Genomic DNA, 14,102 nt, shown 5'->3' with positions numbered 1-14,102 from the left:
TGTGTTTGTGTGAGAGAGCGAGAGAGTGAGTTTCTGTGCAAGAGAGGGGGTGTATGGCTTATGACCTCTTTGTCTCAAACTTTAATTAAAATCTCACCCAGACGTCCTCCCTCATGCCAACACTGGCCACACATGCACACGCACACACACACATACACACACACACACACCGTACACAGAGAAACACATATACACACACAGACAAACACACACAACCGCAGACACATTTTTCAAGAGGGTTCACTGTGCATTGAATCTTGACCTCAAAATCTAACAGCAAAATTGCGTGCACAGCGAGTGTGTGTGTGTGTGCGTGCTTGGGTGTGTGTGTGTGTGTGTGTGTGTGTGTATGTGTGTGTGTGTGTGTGTGTGTGTGTGTGTGTGTGTGTGTGTGTGTGTGTGTGTGTGTGTGTGTGTGTGTGTGTGTGTGTGTGTGTGTGATACCTGAAACATAAAACGCTCTTAACATGGCAGCTGGGGCTTAGCACAGGTGGAAGAGAAACAAAACATAACAAAACGCTGCAGAGTCTCTTTCTCTGGGTTTCTCTCCGTTACGCACAAACACACATGGGGAGCGAAAGGTAATGAAAGAGGAGGAAGTGTTACAGTCAAAACAGTGGAACAGCTACTGGTCTGGAAGGATCGAGGTGCTGATAGGTAGCAGCTGTCCATGTGTGTTTGTGTGTTAGGGGGGTGTATGTTTGTGTGAGAATATGTGTGTGCGAGTATGTGTGTGTGTGTGTGTGTGTGTGTGTGTGTGTGTGTGTGTGTGTGTGTGTGTGTGTGTGTGTGTGTGTGTGTGTGAGAGAGTGTGTGTGTGTGTGTGTGTGTGTCTGTGTGTGTGTGTGTGTGTGTGTGTGTGTGTGTGTGTGTGTGTGTGTGTGTGTGTGTAGAAACATGCATGTGTGCACGAGTAAGTCTGTGTAGGTGTGTGTGTTTTAATTTTGGTGCATGTGTGTTTGTGTTTTTTCATGTGCGTTTGCGTATGTGTGTGTGTGTGTGTGTGTGTGTGTGTGTGTGTGTGTGTGTGTGTGTGTGTGTGTGTGTGTGTGTGTGTGTGTGTGTGTGTGTGTGCGTGCGTGTGTGTGCGTGCGTGTGTGTGTGTGTGTGTGTGTGCGTGTGTGTGTGTGCGTGCGTGTGTGCGTGCGTTCAAGTCTTTTATTGAGACGGTGGAGCGAACGGGAAGTGAGAGACCCAGCTCCAACAAGGTTGTGTGGTGACTGTGAGCCAGAGCAGGCTCTCTCCTCGGCTCACACACCAAACGCCGTCCCATGCCTGTCAGCGCGCCTGTGTGTTCGTTTCGTTGTCACGGCTTTTACTTGATAAATTAGATCATTGTCTTGTTTATGCAGCAAGACTTATGCTGCCGGTTAGTGTGAGAAGGAAGATTGATGCTGCAGTTTCCCTCTCAAATTGAAGGCTGAAACCCTGATACACTATTGTTATTAGGGAAGCCGATGTGATGATGTCATGACAAAAGCAGTTGGAACAAGGAGATACAAAGTACATTCATTGGTGTGTGCGTGCGTGCACGACGTACACATGCCCATACACACAAAAACACACGCACACACTCACACAAACATATACAATATACAGAGAAAACGTTTGATCATGGCAAGAATCTGATCTCCCGAACTGATACTGCCCAGCATTCCTCTCCCACATACCAGGGTCAGGGAGATGTCAAGACTGTGTGTGTGTGTGTGTGTGTGTGTGTGTGTGTGTGTGTGTGTGTGTGTGTGTGTGTGTGTGTGTGTGTGTGTGTGTGTGTGTGTGTATGTATTCCATTGAGGCTCATCATACTGGCAGATGAAGAGGCCCTAACTGTCCCATCATACTCTTCCCTCTGCTCTATAAAACATCAAAAGAAGTTGGGGTCAAAAGAAGTGGGGGTTAAAGTTGAGATCCAAATCCCCCCCCCCCGCCCGACAGCCAGCCAAACAGCCCCCCCTTCTAGATTTCTATCCCCCCCCCCCCCCCCCTCACTTTGACAGTGAGTTATGGATTGGAGGTGCTCTGCTTTGAGGAGCCCACCTTCCCACACACACACACACACACACACACCAACCACCGCCGTGCCAATTTCACATGGCCGGGATTCGCCACTGTGGAACACACACGGCTGGCTTTTGTTTGACTCTCTGCAGGCAACATCACTCTATTGATCATTTATCATTTGACATCAATGGTCATTTCTCTTTTTTTGGCATTGCATTCTTTAAGGCTTTCTTTATAGCCATGGTTGTGTGTGTCCCAACACACACACATACACACACAAAATGGGGAAGAGATTGTGCGCGTTTGCACGTTAATAGCTTAAAAGTTTCATTCTCCTAATTATATAGCATTAGTCTGTCAAAAACACATTCCTTTATGACACATTCCACGGGCCATTGTTATTTCAGGTCCCTCTCATCTTTTTTAAACAGTACATTAAAGATGTTGACATCAAAAGCAGAATGCAGAATTATAAAAAAGAAAATTTGAGGCTTCATTGAAAGTAATAACGCAGAAGAAAGAAAATCCTGTCAGTGTCGCTTTTTAAATGACACCCTATATCTTATCCAATGTGTGTGTGTGATAAAGCCGTCTTGTACAACAGAGAGCGGTATCATTTTCATCCTTTTAACCCAGGCCAGTATCTTAGACAAAGCCTGGTAACAGAATGCCCTCATAGGTGTGGACACCCCTCGCTGACACACACAGCCGTATGCTCTACCTACGCAGAGACACACAGGCAGTGGGGCAGAAACACACTCTGACCTGGGCCGTTTGATGTGTATTGGTGACAGAGAATGAAACTGTTCCTTTGTCGGGGGGGGGGTTACAAAAAGCAGGGAGTATTAGGTTGCCTTCCTACACGCCAACTTCTCTGTGTGGAACTAATGTCATTTACCGGCTAAGCCAGCAAACACACAGCCGTGACCATGCGACCCTGGTCGTGTGAGTGTGTGCGCACGAGCGTGTGTGTGGTGTTTGTGTGTGTGTGTGAGTGCGAATGTGCCACCTATGTGTGAGTTATAGCAAGGCTTTGACTCAGAATGAAGTCAGTCCTTCTTCACGGTTTGATGAGTCAATGGTCATTGCGTGCGTGTGTGTGTGTCAGTGTGTGCGCCCTTGTGTGTGTGTGTGTGTGAGTGCCTGTGTGTTGACACACTCAAAAGGGATTATGTGGAGGAGACACAGGGAAACAGAATTGATGATGAAAATATGACATTTCAAGGTGTATTTGGAGCCAACCGGTTCTTGAGAAATACACATAAAATGTGAACATACAAACAAAGAAAAATTAATAAACAGACTAAGAATATAATAGATGAGCCAGAGCAAACATTGTGCTCAGAGAATCCAGGTAGATCACACTGGTCCAAGTAATGTCAATAAAGGATGTTTTATTTTTTCACCTACACTGCTCAACTTTGGAAAATAATAAGTGATAGCCATCTAATCAGTAACCACAACGCTGACAATGTCACTAAGCCATAAAGTCATGTCCCGCTCCACCAGAGCTCACATCTCAGCCTATTAAGCAAACTGGGTAGAAAGTTGTGTGTGTAACTACACATCAAAACCATAGCTCTCCACTCACTTTATGAAAAACGTTATTTACGACACACAGCTTCAGATGGTATCCGTCCTAGAAAGACCTGTTAGCGTGATACATGTGAAGACTTCACACACGACGAGGGTGTTAGAAGTCATTTGAAGTTAGTATGTGTTCTATGGTCTCAGTAGCTAAAGGTTGGTGTTGTTGTTTTTTCTCTCCTTTGTTTGAGTTTTATGTGTTGTTGATAATTACACAGACACACATATGCAGAAGGGACTGTGTGCTTTGGGGGGGGGGGGGGGGGGGTGATATACAAGCCCATTAACACCTGACATGGAAATCCCAACAGAAACACAAGGTGCACGTAGCTGTGCTGTTTTTTTATTATGAGGTCAATGTGTTACCACTGGTTAAGCAGAATCCCTTTGGGACGTTTGCTTAGCCCTTAGATCATCGAGAAGTCATTATTTTGGGGGTGAATGACAGAGGAGCAAACTATGCTGCTATAAGCACTTCCACTTCTGTTTCTGAAAAAATCAACAGGATAGCGCAAGGCAATGCAATGCATGTTAAGGAAAAAAAAAAACATGAAGCATAATTATTTAGCACACTTTCAGAAAAGGTGGGTCTGCAAATTGAGCATCAGATGTGGATAAGTAGGCTGGGAAATAAGTAGGCTTCTAAAAGTGCCTCAGGGTTCATTTAACTCAATTAGTTTCATCGTTATTTGGGGGTATTATAAGTTTATAAGTCTGCTTTGGGATGTAGCTACAATCCTGAGTTATCCTCTATTTAAAGCTGGATTTCAATGACAGCTGTAAATTGGATCATTGCTATAACTAATATGGATTAACTATATCAAACTAGTAATTCAATTCCTATGCAAGCATGTTCAATCCCTACAAGCATGCCCACGTGTATGTTTAGCACCACAGTACTTAACATCCCAGACAATTTAGTCCCTTTTATCCAAACATCTCTGTTGGGTATTGGATTGATGACCCGTGTAGTTGGTCACCATTGGAGGAGTAGTAGGAAATGGCTAATTTACATAATCGCATCATAAATACCGAGAATTCGTTTAATCATCTCCTCTTTGCTGTGGCTCAGGGCTAAAGAGTGTTGATATGATAAGACAGCGAGTTATTAAGGAACGAGAGAGAGACACTCAGAGAGAGAGAGAGAGAGAGAGAGAGAGAGAGAGAGAGAGAGAGAGAGAGAGAGAGAGAGAGAGAGAGAGAGAGAGAGAGAGAGAGAGAGAGAGAGAGAGAGAGAGAGAGAGAGAGAAGGGAAGAATATAGGAGGAAGAGGATCAGCCGAGAGTTTGTCCTGATTTAAGCTGCCGCTTGGGGCCAAATGAAAATTAATTAATTTCTGTGAAGAATCAATTTCTCAGAATGACAGAGTCTGATACAACGGTTGTGTGTGTGTGTGTGTGTGTGTGTGTGTGTGTGTGTGTGTGTGTGTGTGTGTGTGTGTGTGTGTGTGTGTGTGTGTGTGTGTGTGTGTGTGTGTGTGTGTGTGTGTGTGTGTGTGTGTGTGTGTGTGTGTGTGGGTGTGTTTGTGCGTGGGGAGAGATGATCCGATAACACAACTTATTAAGGGAAAACTTAAAAGAGTGGGTGAAACGAGTTTGAAGGATAAGGATTAGAATTCATTATCCTGGTCGTCAACGTTGTCAAAATCATCCACATCACATCACACCCTACTTTTTAATCATCAGCCCCAGCCTAAACTTAGCCTGATCATCCTTAGTGTTTAAACCGTCACCGAGCAAAGTTACACACACACACAAACACACAGACACACACACACACACACACGCACACACGCACGCACACACGTACGCACACACACACACGCACGCACACACGCACGCACACACACACGACGATATGCGAGACCACGTTTCAATTCACCTTGCGTTGGTACAGTCGTTGTAGAGTACCTCGAAGTCCTTGATGGAGATGAGTTTACAGCGGTTCACCCCTGGCTGGATCGCCCCGAGCCCGCGGAGCACACGGACCTGCTCTACGTTGCACACCACCGGGGTTATGTCCAGTCGCTTGAGCTTGGTGTACACCGTGTGGAGCCCCCCGACCAGGTGCTTGAGGAACAGGTCGAACGCCTGGGGCAGGCAAATCAGCTCGGCGTCTTTCACCGTGAAAGAGGCCAGCTTGGCACCTTTCACCTCCACCAGTTTGCACTCGTTGTTCTGTGGCGTGTTCTCCACCGGCGACGGGGTGGCGTACGCGGGTTTGCCCGCGCTGATCGTCGGGACGACGCTGGTCTTTTTGATGGCGTTGATCGACGTGGTCCCGCCGTTCGGGAGTGGGAGTAGGAGATCGGGTCTGAAGGTGTGAAGCAGCGCCGGGTGCGCCACGGCGGGAGGTGTCGGGGAAGAGGAGGTGGAGGTGGCCGCAGGTGGCGGAGAGTTGTTGGCCGGAGAGGTGGAGATCGAGGGCGGATGGTGGCCGACGGGAGCGGACGGGAGAAGAGCAGAGGAAGCCGGGGAAGCCATTGCGGTCATGTCCCAAGATGAAAAGAAAAATTAGCAAGTCAACTTCAGGGGGCGCCGAAAGTCTTGTGCCGAAAAGTAACTTCGTTGAAGTGTCTACCCGTTCGTAGGTTCTCCCTTTACAACAAACAAAATATACAACCGCGAATAATAGTAGCCGGCTACTGCGGGGAGTGTGGGTAAAAATTTGAGGAGGGGACAAGGTGCGCCTGTGAAAAAACAGATCACACTCTTCAAATAGAATGAAAGGGGATTGTCTAGCGCTAGAGATGCTACTGTGACATTATCATATAGAGGAGGGGCCTTAACTAGAACATATTCTTAGAGAGAGAGAGGGAGAGAGAGAGAGAACATGAAAAAGAGGAGTAGAGGAGGAAAGAATGCACTCGACAGAAATAGGCCTATGGATTATTTTTTTTACAATTTTTGTAGGCATATTTTATAATGTATAGAGGATGGTGTTTTACTAACTGATACTCATCAGATAGCCATTTGGGAGTTTAAATTGTGTAGTACCACATTTCAGGCAAATCGAATTTAATACAAATTAATTGTATTTATATATGGTTCAATACATGAATATTGAATAAATGTCACTATAATGGTTGAATATAATTAACAAGGCTTCACACGTTGCATCAATTACTAGTCTGCAAAAAGAGTAGGGCTATAGGGTGTCCGAAAGTCAAGTTTAACAAAAAAAGTGAGAGAGAAAAAAAACCAGTAACCTTTACATGTCCCTTTACCTGTTCCCTACTGCTTTCATATCCAGTGCTCTGTCTCTGTTCTCTCTCTCCTTCTCTCCTCACCTCCTTCTCTTTTTTCTCTTCTCTTCCACTCTGTTAATATCCCTCTTTCCCCTTTCTCTCTATCTGTCTGTGTATGTCTCTCTCTCATACACACACATACACGCACACAGACACATACACACACACACACACACACACACACACACACACACACACACACACACACACACACACACACACACACAGAGACTGCCGTCATTTACATATGGAGCTTGCAGTCCTTTCAAAGTGGCTTTCACGGAACATTGTGCCGATAATGATCTCGGTCGCAGAGGGAGAGAGACACACAGATCTCCAGAGACCATCTCGCCATAAGACAAGGGGGAAGAGGATAAAACTCTGACTGTACTTCAACTCAAAGGACTTTAACACTCTTTTCCTTCCCACCCCACCACCTCCGCCCCCTCTCCCCCCTCTCCCCCCTCTCCCCCCTCTCTCCAATAAGCCCTCTTGTGTTTTTTAATTGGCAGAAATTAATCTTTGGGATGTAGATGGTAGATTTACATTCATTAAAAGTCAAGTGAGGAAGCCAGGCTTGATGCTAATCAAATCTGCTTAATTATGCTTAACATGAGTATCTCCAGGGAAGATAGAGAGAGAGAGGGGGAGAGAGAGCTAGAGAGAGAGTGCAAAACTTTCTACTTTTTGCCTTTGATAACTCCTGCTGAGTATGGCCTTTTCCTTGCCAAATAGAAATGTCACGACTCTTTTTCTCATTCTAGAAAACACATTGATATAACCATCATCGTCGAGCAGAACTGATATAAGGATCCAGTTTGCGGTAATATCTTTAATAACTAGGGATTAGTTCATTATGAAACTTGTTTGGAAAAAGGTCTTCATCTCTTTTATTGTCATCCCGACCCTTGACAGAACTATCAATAAAATATTGCTAAAGGTCATAGAAATTGGGATCAAATTATAAACAAATTAGAACAGGGTGCCGCTGAATAAAGGCTTAGCGTGCATGTTTTGTAAGGGAAATATATGAGACCGATAGCCAAAAGGCTAGAGGCGTCATATATTCAGAGACGGAAACAATATAATTTTGCCTGACATTTTAATCCAATTATCATTTCGGCCAAATCTTGAATTACTAACTGAGGTCATCCAATCATTTGCTGCTGTCCAACCATCGATCTTCAAACACGCCGTTGAAGAATAAGGCCCACAACTTTAACCAAGGCTGTGATCTGGTAAACCGATCAGAGCAGGAAGGTATAGCATATCTTTTCATAGACACACCAACGTTTATTGGCCCAAATGGGGAAAATTGGGTGTAATTCCCCCCCAAGGGAATCCTCCCTATGGAGCAGTAGTGTGTTTGTCATGGGGGTTCTATCCTGCACACTGAAGAACAACCCATATCCCCGTCTCTTTCCCCTAGACATGTTTACTTATCTGAGAACTGCAGATACAAAAAGAACAACGAAATCCTTCCCCCAAAACAACAGCATATCCAGGTCCAGTTTTTCATCAAAGCATGTAATGTAACAGTTTCAGCTGCAGCCTGAGTCAACAAGATGAACATGCGGTCTGGCAATAGCCGGTTCCATGTGCCTGTTTTTGGCTGCTGAGCCGAAGCATAAGGGACCATTCTGATGGGTAGGCAGTCAGATTGGCCGATGAAGTGTAAATACCACTCTATCTGTTCTCATTAGACAAGTGAAAACATTCAAATCCCATTTCTGCCGCTATCAAAAAGGCCCCAGGGTTTGGGGGGGGTTAATGTGTGTGTATGTGTCTGTGTGTGTGTGTGTGTGTGTGTGTGTGTGTGTGTGTGTGTGTGTGTGTGTGTGTGTGTGTGTGTGTGTGTGTGTGTGTGTGTGTGTGTGTGTGTGTGTGTATGCGTGCGTTAGTGTGTGTACGGAAGTGTGTGTGTGCGCATGCATGCTTGTGTCTGTGTGTGTGTGCGTATGTGTATAAGTACGGGCGCGTGCGGGACTGTGTTTTAAATGCCACCACCGTCATTGCTGCTTGGTCTGTTACATGTACACCCTTAATTCAAACAGACAAAATCGGTTCCGACAGCAAGCGTTATGATTCAAATCAGCTTTGAACGGAGGATGTGTGTGTGTGTGCGTGAGTGTGTGTGTTCTGGTGAGTGAGAGCATGTCATCATGTTTTGGTTTGTGATTAGGTGTCTTCGCGTGTGTTCATCAGTGTGTCTGTTTATGTGTGTGCGTTTGACCAAGTGATCACACACACCCTTCACATTCCCCTATGATAATGTGGATTGATTATGGATATGATAATGAGAGGCCAGCATAGCGTCGCGACCTTCACAAGGTCTAATTGAAACAAGCGTTGGTCCTCCGTAGCACTTATCAAGTCACACAGCACATCATTAATCACAGAGAATACAAGCTGTCATGGTACACGCCGACACCGATGCACACACACACTCACATCATCTCTCTCTTTCTCACATACATACATGTTCGCTCCTCTGTCACCTACCACACACACTGACACCAACACGTACGCACGCACACACGCACACACACTCACACACACACACACACACACACACACACACACACACACACACACACACACACACACACACACACACACACACACACACGCATGCACACTGACACGCATGCCCACACACACAGAGACACACAAACAGAAACAGACACACACACACACAATGCAAGCTGTCACCACAATATGGCGGGCATTGTCTTATTTTAAGGAAAGTGGACAGCTAGTCCACCCTCCGTCTCTATTATAAGTAAAATTGAGGAAAAAAAACTTTGGAATTCAAACAGAAGTACCAAAAGAAGGAAGAAAAAAATAGACTAAACAAAAGCAAACTTCTAAAACAAAGAAAGGTGAAAACAATAGAACAAATTAGAACATCTGCTCTCTTCAACCCAACAACTCTGAGATTGAATTAGCCCAACTTGTTTTTATTACCTGCTTTGATTAGAGCACCATTTACCGCCAAAATGGGATTCCAATGCAACATATGGTGCCTACCTGTTAAACACGAGATGTTTAATATTGGTGGAACGCATCACTGAGCTATTCAAATCAACTAATAAACCCAATATTTTATTAGTCATTACATAGTCCAACACCCTAAATTACAATCTGATAAAACGTGGTTTTGTGATTAGCATGGGAAAACACAGGGGACTATACACGTACGCGTGTTGATGCCATTGCCAACTTTGTTAATTGTTATTCAATTAACTGCTTTGTTAATGAAACCAATTAATACTTTAATACCAGTGTGTGGAGATATCAGATTATTATGCATCTATGCAGGGGATAGCTAATTACAACTGTAAATCAATCACTTGCGGATTAATCAGTTTGGATATTGTCCAAAAACAACAAAGTCAAGTTGGAAGTTGTTGCTTTTTTACATATTTTGATTACTATGCTATTATCGTTTCTAATCATTGTTAATGATCCTTTAGTTTATAGGATCCAATCCTCTCGCCGAGAATTGAATTAGGGTCTAAACACTGTGATTTTACCGTTTAATAGATATAACCTGTATATTTATGTTGTGACATTGAAGCTAATGTTAACAATGTCACCAAACTCCTATCTGTGAAATACACCATTAATAAACATATGCTTTATATTGTGTGCATGTAACCAATAGTCTATCACCTCACATTTTAAAGATTTGTCTTTGTCTATACAAATGCATGAAAAATGTGATAGTGTCAATAATGGGGCTGAACCAGTCTTTTTTTTTGTTGCTTTCAATTAAGCACAATTAACGTTGTCTGTAACCTACATAAAATTGAACTCAATGTATTTGCCTAATTAAAAGTAACAAAGTCTATTGGATTGGAGTGTAGCCATATATAAATGCAAAACAAGGTATTTTTCTCTCTGACACCTGAGAATACTTCCACTAATCAGACACAACATCCCGAGCTGGTATGCACAAAGTATCTTTAGAAGTTGTTTTATGAGACCTGCTTGCCTCTTAAGTTTATATGGGCATGTGATTTGACCAGTGGCCTAGTTGAGTGCACTATTCTTAGATGTTTTATGCATATGTGGGCGATCTCTCAGTTAGGACTATGGGATTTGGGAATATTTTGTTTTATGGAGATCAAAGTACCAGTCTAAGGCAAGGGGAGCCCCTTAAACACATCAAACACAAAGAGATGCATTCTGAACACCATGCCCCGATCGTCCATCAAGAGAAAGCAAACCTTACAACTCCCCTTTTTGTCAAAGAAAAGTTAATAATGTTGCTCTTTCACCATTAACATCTTAAAGGCAACACAAACTCACCCCCCACAGAGGCCCCAGTTGATTAGGCCTGAGGGCATTCAGGTAGATGTATATAGCATATATCAGATTGTTTGGTGCAGATGCAGTTGCGATGCTGGCGCTCATGAGATAACTGTGTTAGGAGATCAAAGGACCCGTCCAGATTTTGAGACCAGGAGCCTGTCACTCAAGAACACACGAGCCCGCCCGTTGGAAGACAGAAATGCTTCCGTAGACACACTTGCTTTCCCATTCTCTCTTAGAGTCTGGTGTTACTTGGCTGGTATGTTGTCAGATAGCTTAGAAAGGGTTGCTCAATTCCTTTGTGCAGTGAATGAAAGACTGAACTCTCCCATATGGACGAACACACACACATACACACACACACACACACACACACAAGGTGGCAACTAGAAGCACATAGGCCTGCAGAGTTGCGTTTTGGGCTTTCAGCATTTTGTCTCGTCTTGAAGATGAATAGAGGCAGTTTACAAACAGCCGTGAAACAAAACAATGCTTTGTGTGGATGGACACATGATGGCTACTGGTGGTTGATCAAATACCTTTTTTGTCAGGTCTCCTGTACAATCTTTTTTTGATATTATTAAGGATTAAGTTCAAGTCACTTAATGCCGTGAGTTCCATGTTTCATAGTCTACAAAGTCGTCAGGTGAACAAATGTTGTAACCTTGACCTTCCCTTTTGGCTTCAGTGGAATTGTGCGCTCTCATCTACTTAGGATATACGTAAAATATTTTCTTCAAATATTTCCATATTAAAATGTCTAATGATCAATTATTGCAAGAAACTGGAAAAAATATGTATTAAAACATGATCCTTGATTAGCTTCATTAATTTTTATTTATAACAAAGATAAGGATCATAAACACGTCATAATTTACTTGAAAAGTAATTCAATACTTAAAATAGACATGCAGTCTATGTATTCGTTTTGTGGTCAAATGTTAAGTGTCAGAGATCAATTATGCGTTAAAAAAACATATTCAAAAACACCGCATCAATATATTGTATATTAAAGAAAGACACAGTGCCATCTAGTGACGGTTTATTGTCATGTAAATTTACATGAAAATAAAAATAACAATTCACTACAAATGTATAAAGGATGAAAACAAATAAAACAAGGAAACAAACCAAAAAATATTTTGCTTACTAGGTGCAAGACATTTTCTCTGCACACAATTCCAGACGCAAAATGGGGATTATAATTTATGTAAAAATACATCAAAAACATATTTGTTAGATTTTTGGGCAGAGACTGAGGTTGTAAGGCTCTTTACATTTGGTGATGCTATGAACCATGGCAATACAAATGTGTAACGTGTCACGTGTAATAACAAACAAAGAAATGGACTGGGCATAGACAGGGATAGGCCTTTGTAGTGGGCACACAAGGCCCATGACAACACATTGAGAAATGTTTTGCAATGGAGTACTGGACTGGAACAGGATCTGATGCCTTTTCAGCTAGTGGAGTTGTCAGAAGCCTGGAGACAACAATATAAATATGAAACAGAATACAATACACCAGAACCACAAAGCAATGCTTTGGAGTGTTGCTTTTTTAGATCAGATGTCTCGAATACCACACTTTTGCGCAAAGATTTTTTAACTGAACTTGACCAAAATAAATAAAGGCTCCCCCACTCAGTGAATCTTGATAATGTTACTTAACACTTTTAACATCAATATTGTTCTAAATTATTGAGGCAGAAAATTCTAGTTTTGAGTATTGGGTAGAAATATGACTTGAATAATTGATTATTTCTTAATTTCCTAATTCCCTTCAATACCCCAAATTATATTTGCATACCTTCAATGAGTCGGATGCTTTGCGCAGTTCCTTTATGACTAAAGACAAGGCTTCCGGATTGATGCCTTGTTCACACAACCGCACGCAGATCGATAGCGACTCCATATCCAAGCCCGTGTTCAGCAATCTGGAGATTTCCAACAACACTAGTAGAAAACCCAAACAAGAACATGGAGTCATTTAAAGCAACACAACATGAGGAGAACCCTTGCAAATGAGCACTTAGAAACTATACCAAATCTAATCGACATGGGAAAAAAACTATTAATGAGAAAATTAAAAAGGTACAATATAAATACCAATCTTAGTTTTTACTTCACATTCTCCTTCTAAACACACATATTAACAGATGTGATTTCAGATCCAGCATCATCTGAGGGGTAACTTAAGTTACAACATAATATTATTGTCTCATGTTATAACTGTTACATGGGGTTTTGTCAGTCTTTACAACAATAACGTATTGTAATACACTGTTGTACTGCCATTAACCATGTGTCATATTAAATGTATGCACACGTTAGTTATACGTATTGTAACACACACTTGTACTGCCAATAACCATATGTCTTTTGTAGTATATTCAATATATACACACGTTAGTTAAACGTATTGTAACACACCGTTGTACTACCAATAACCATGTGTCATTAGTCGTATATTAATTGTATGTACACGCGTTAGTCATACCTATTGTATATGCAGAAGCGCACTGCTCAGAATATGTCATTAAATCTCAACCCTATTTACCGTCCATTGTCTCCCGAACAGCAGTCATGTTTGCATTGGCTCCACTTGCCATCGCAAAGGTTCAGAGGTAGACTTTAATTCACTTACTGACTTATTGAAGAGGTTAGTGCCTATCGAGGGCTGGCTAATACCTTTGACCAGCAGGCTAGCTAGCAGGACCACCACCGTAAGGCTTAACAAACACCAACAGTGACTTGAGATAAGTCCACCATTCGTTGAAATATATTACTAGACTATAAATTTGAAAAGTAATCGTTATCTCAGCAATTAGACCAGTGTTTATGAAATCATTCCTGAATGTGAAATGAACAGTCTTTTGATAGCCCGCCTACTCTACCAAACACAAATGACGATACAGTGTTGCCAGATTGGGCCAAATTTCCCGCACAA

At 42.6% G+C, this 14,102-nt stretch overlaps 2 protein-coding genes across 2 annotated transcripts in view; both read right to left on the bottom strand.

The window, feature by feature from the left end:
* The window catches only part of dachc (dachshund c), an 18,541-nt gene extending 12,191 nt beyond the window's left edge, over positions 1 to 6,350 (bottom strand). Inside the window, exon 1 of the mRNA XM_060073878.1 lies at positions 5,470 to 6,350. Coding sequence (XP_059929861.1) covers positions 5,470 to 6,080 — 611 coding nt within the window. The 5' untranslated portion in view covers positions 6,081 to 6,350. The remainder of the gene's footprint in view (positions 1 to 5,469) is intronic.
* Positions 6,351 to 12,177: 5,827 nt separating this feature from the next.
* On the bottom strand, positions 12,178 to 14,075 carry mzt1 (mitotic spindle organizing protein 1). Its single transcript, XM_060073650.1, has 3 exons — positions 13,713 to 14,075; positions 12,963 to 13,108; positions 12,178 to 12,636 (listed from the first exon to the last, which is right to left on the bottom strand). Exons 1-3 carry the CDS (start codon positions 13,762 to 13,764, stop codon positions 12,613 to 12,615), a joined length of 222 nt encoding a protein of 73 aa, XP_059929633.1. The 5' UTR covers positions 13,765 to 14,075; the 3' UTR covers positions 12,178 to 12,612.
* Between the last annotated feature and the right edge of the window lie 27 nt (positions 14,076 to 14,102).

The sequence above is a fragment of the Gadus macrocephalus genome, chromosome 15, assembly GCF_031168955.1.
Source record: "Gadus macrocephalus chromosome 15, ASM3116895v1".
NCBI lineage: Eukaryota > Metazoa > Chordata > Actinopteri > Gadiformes > Gadidae > Gadus > Gadus macrocephalus.
This window is presented reverse-complemented; position numbering and strand designations above follow the sequence as displayed.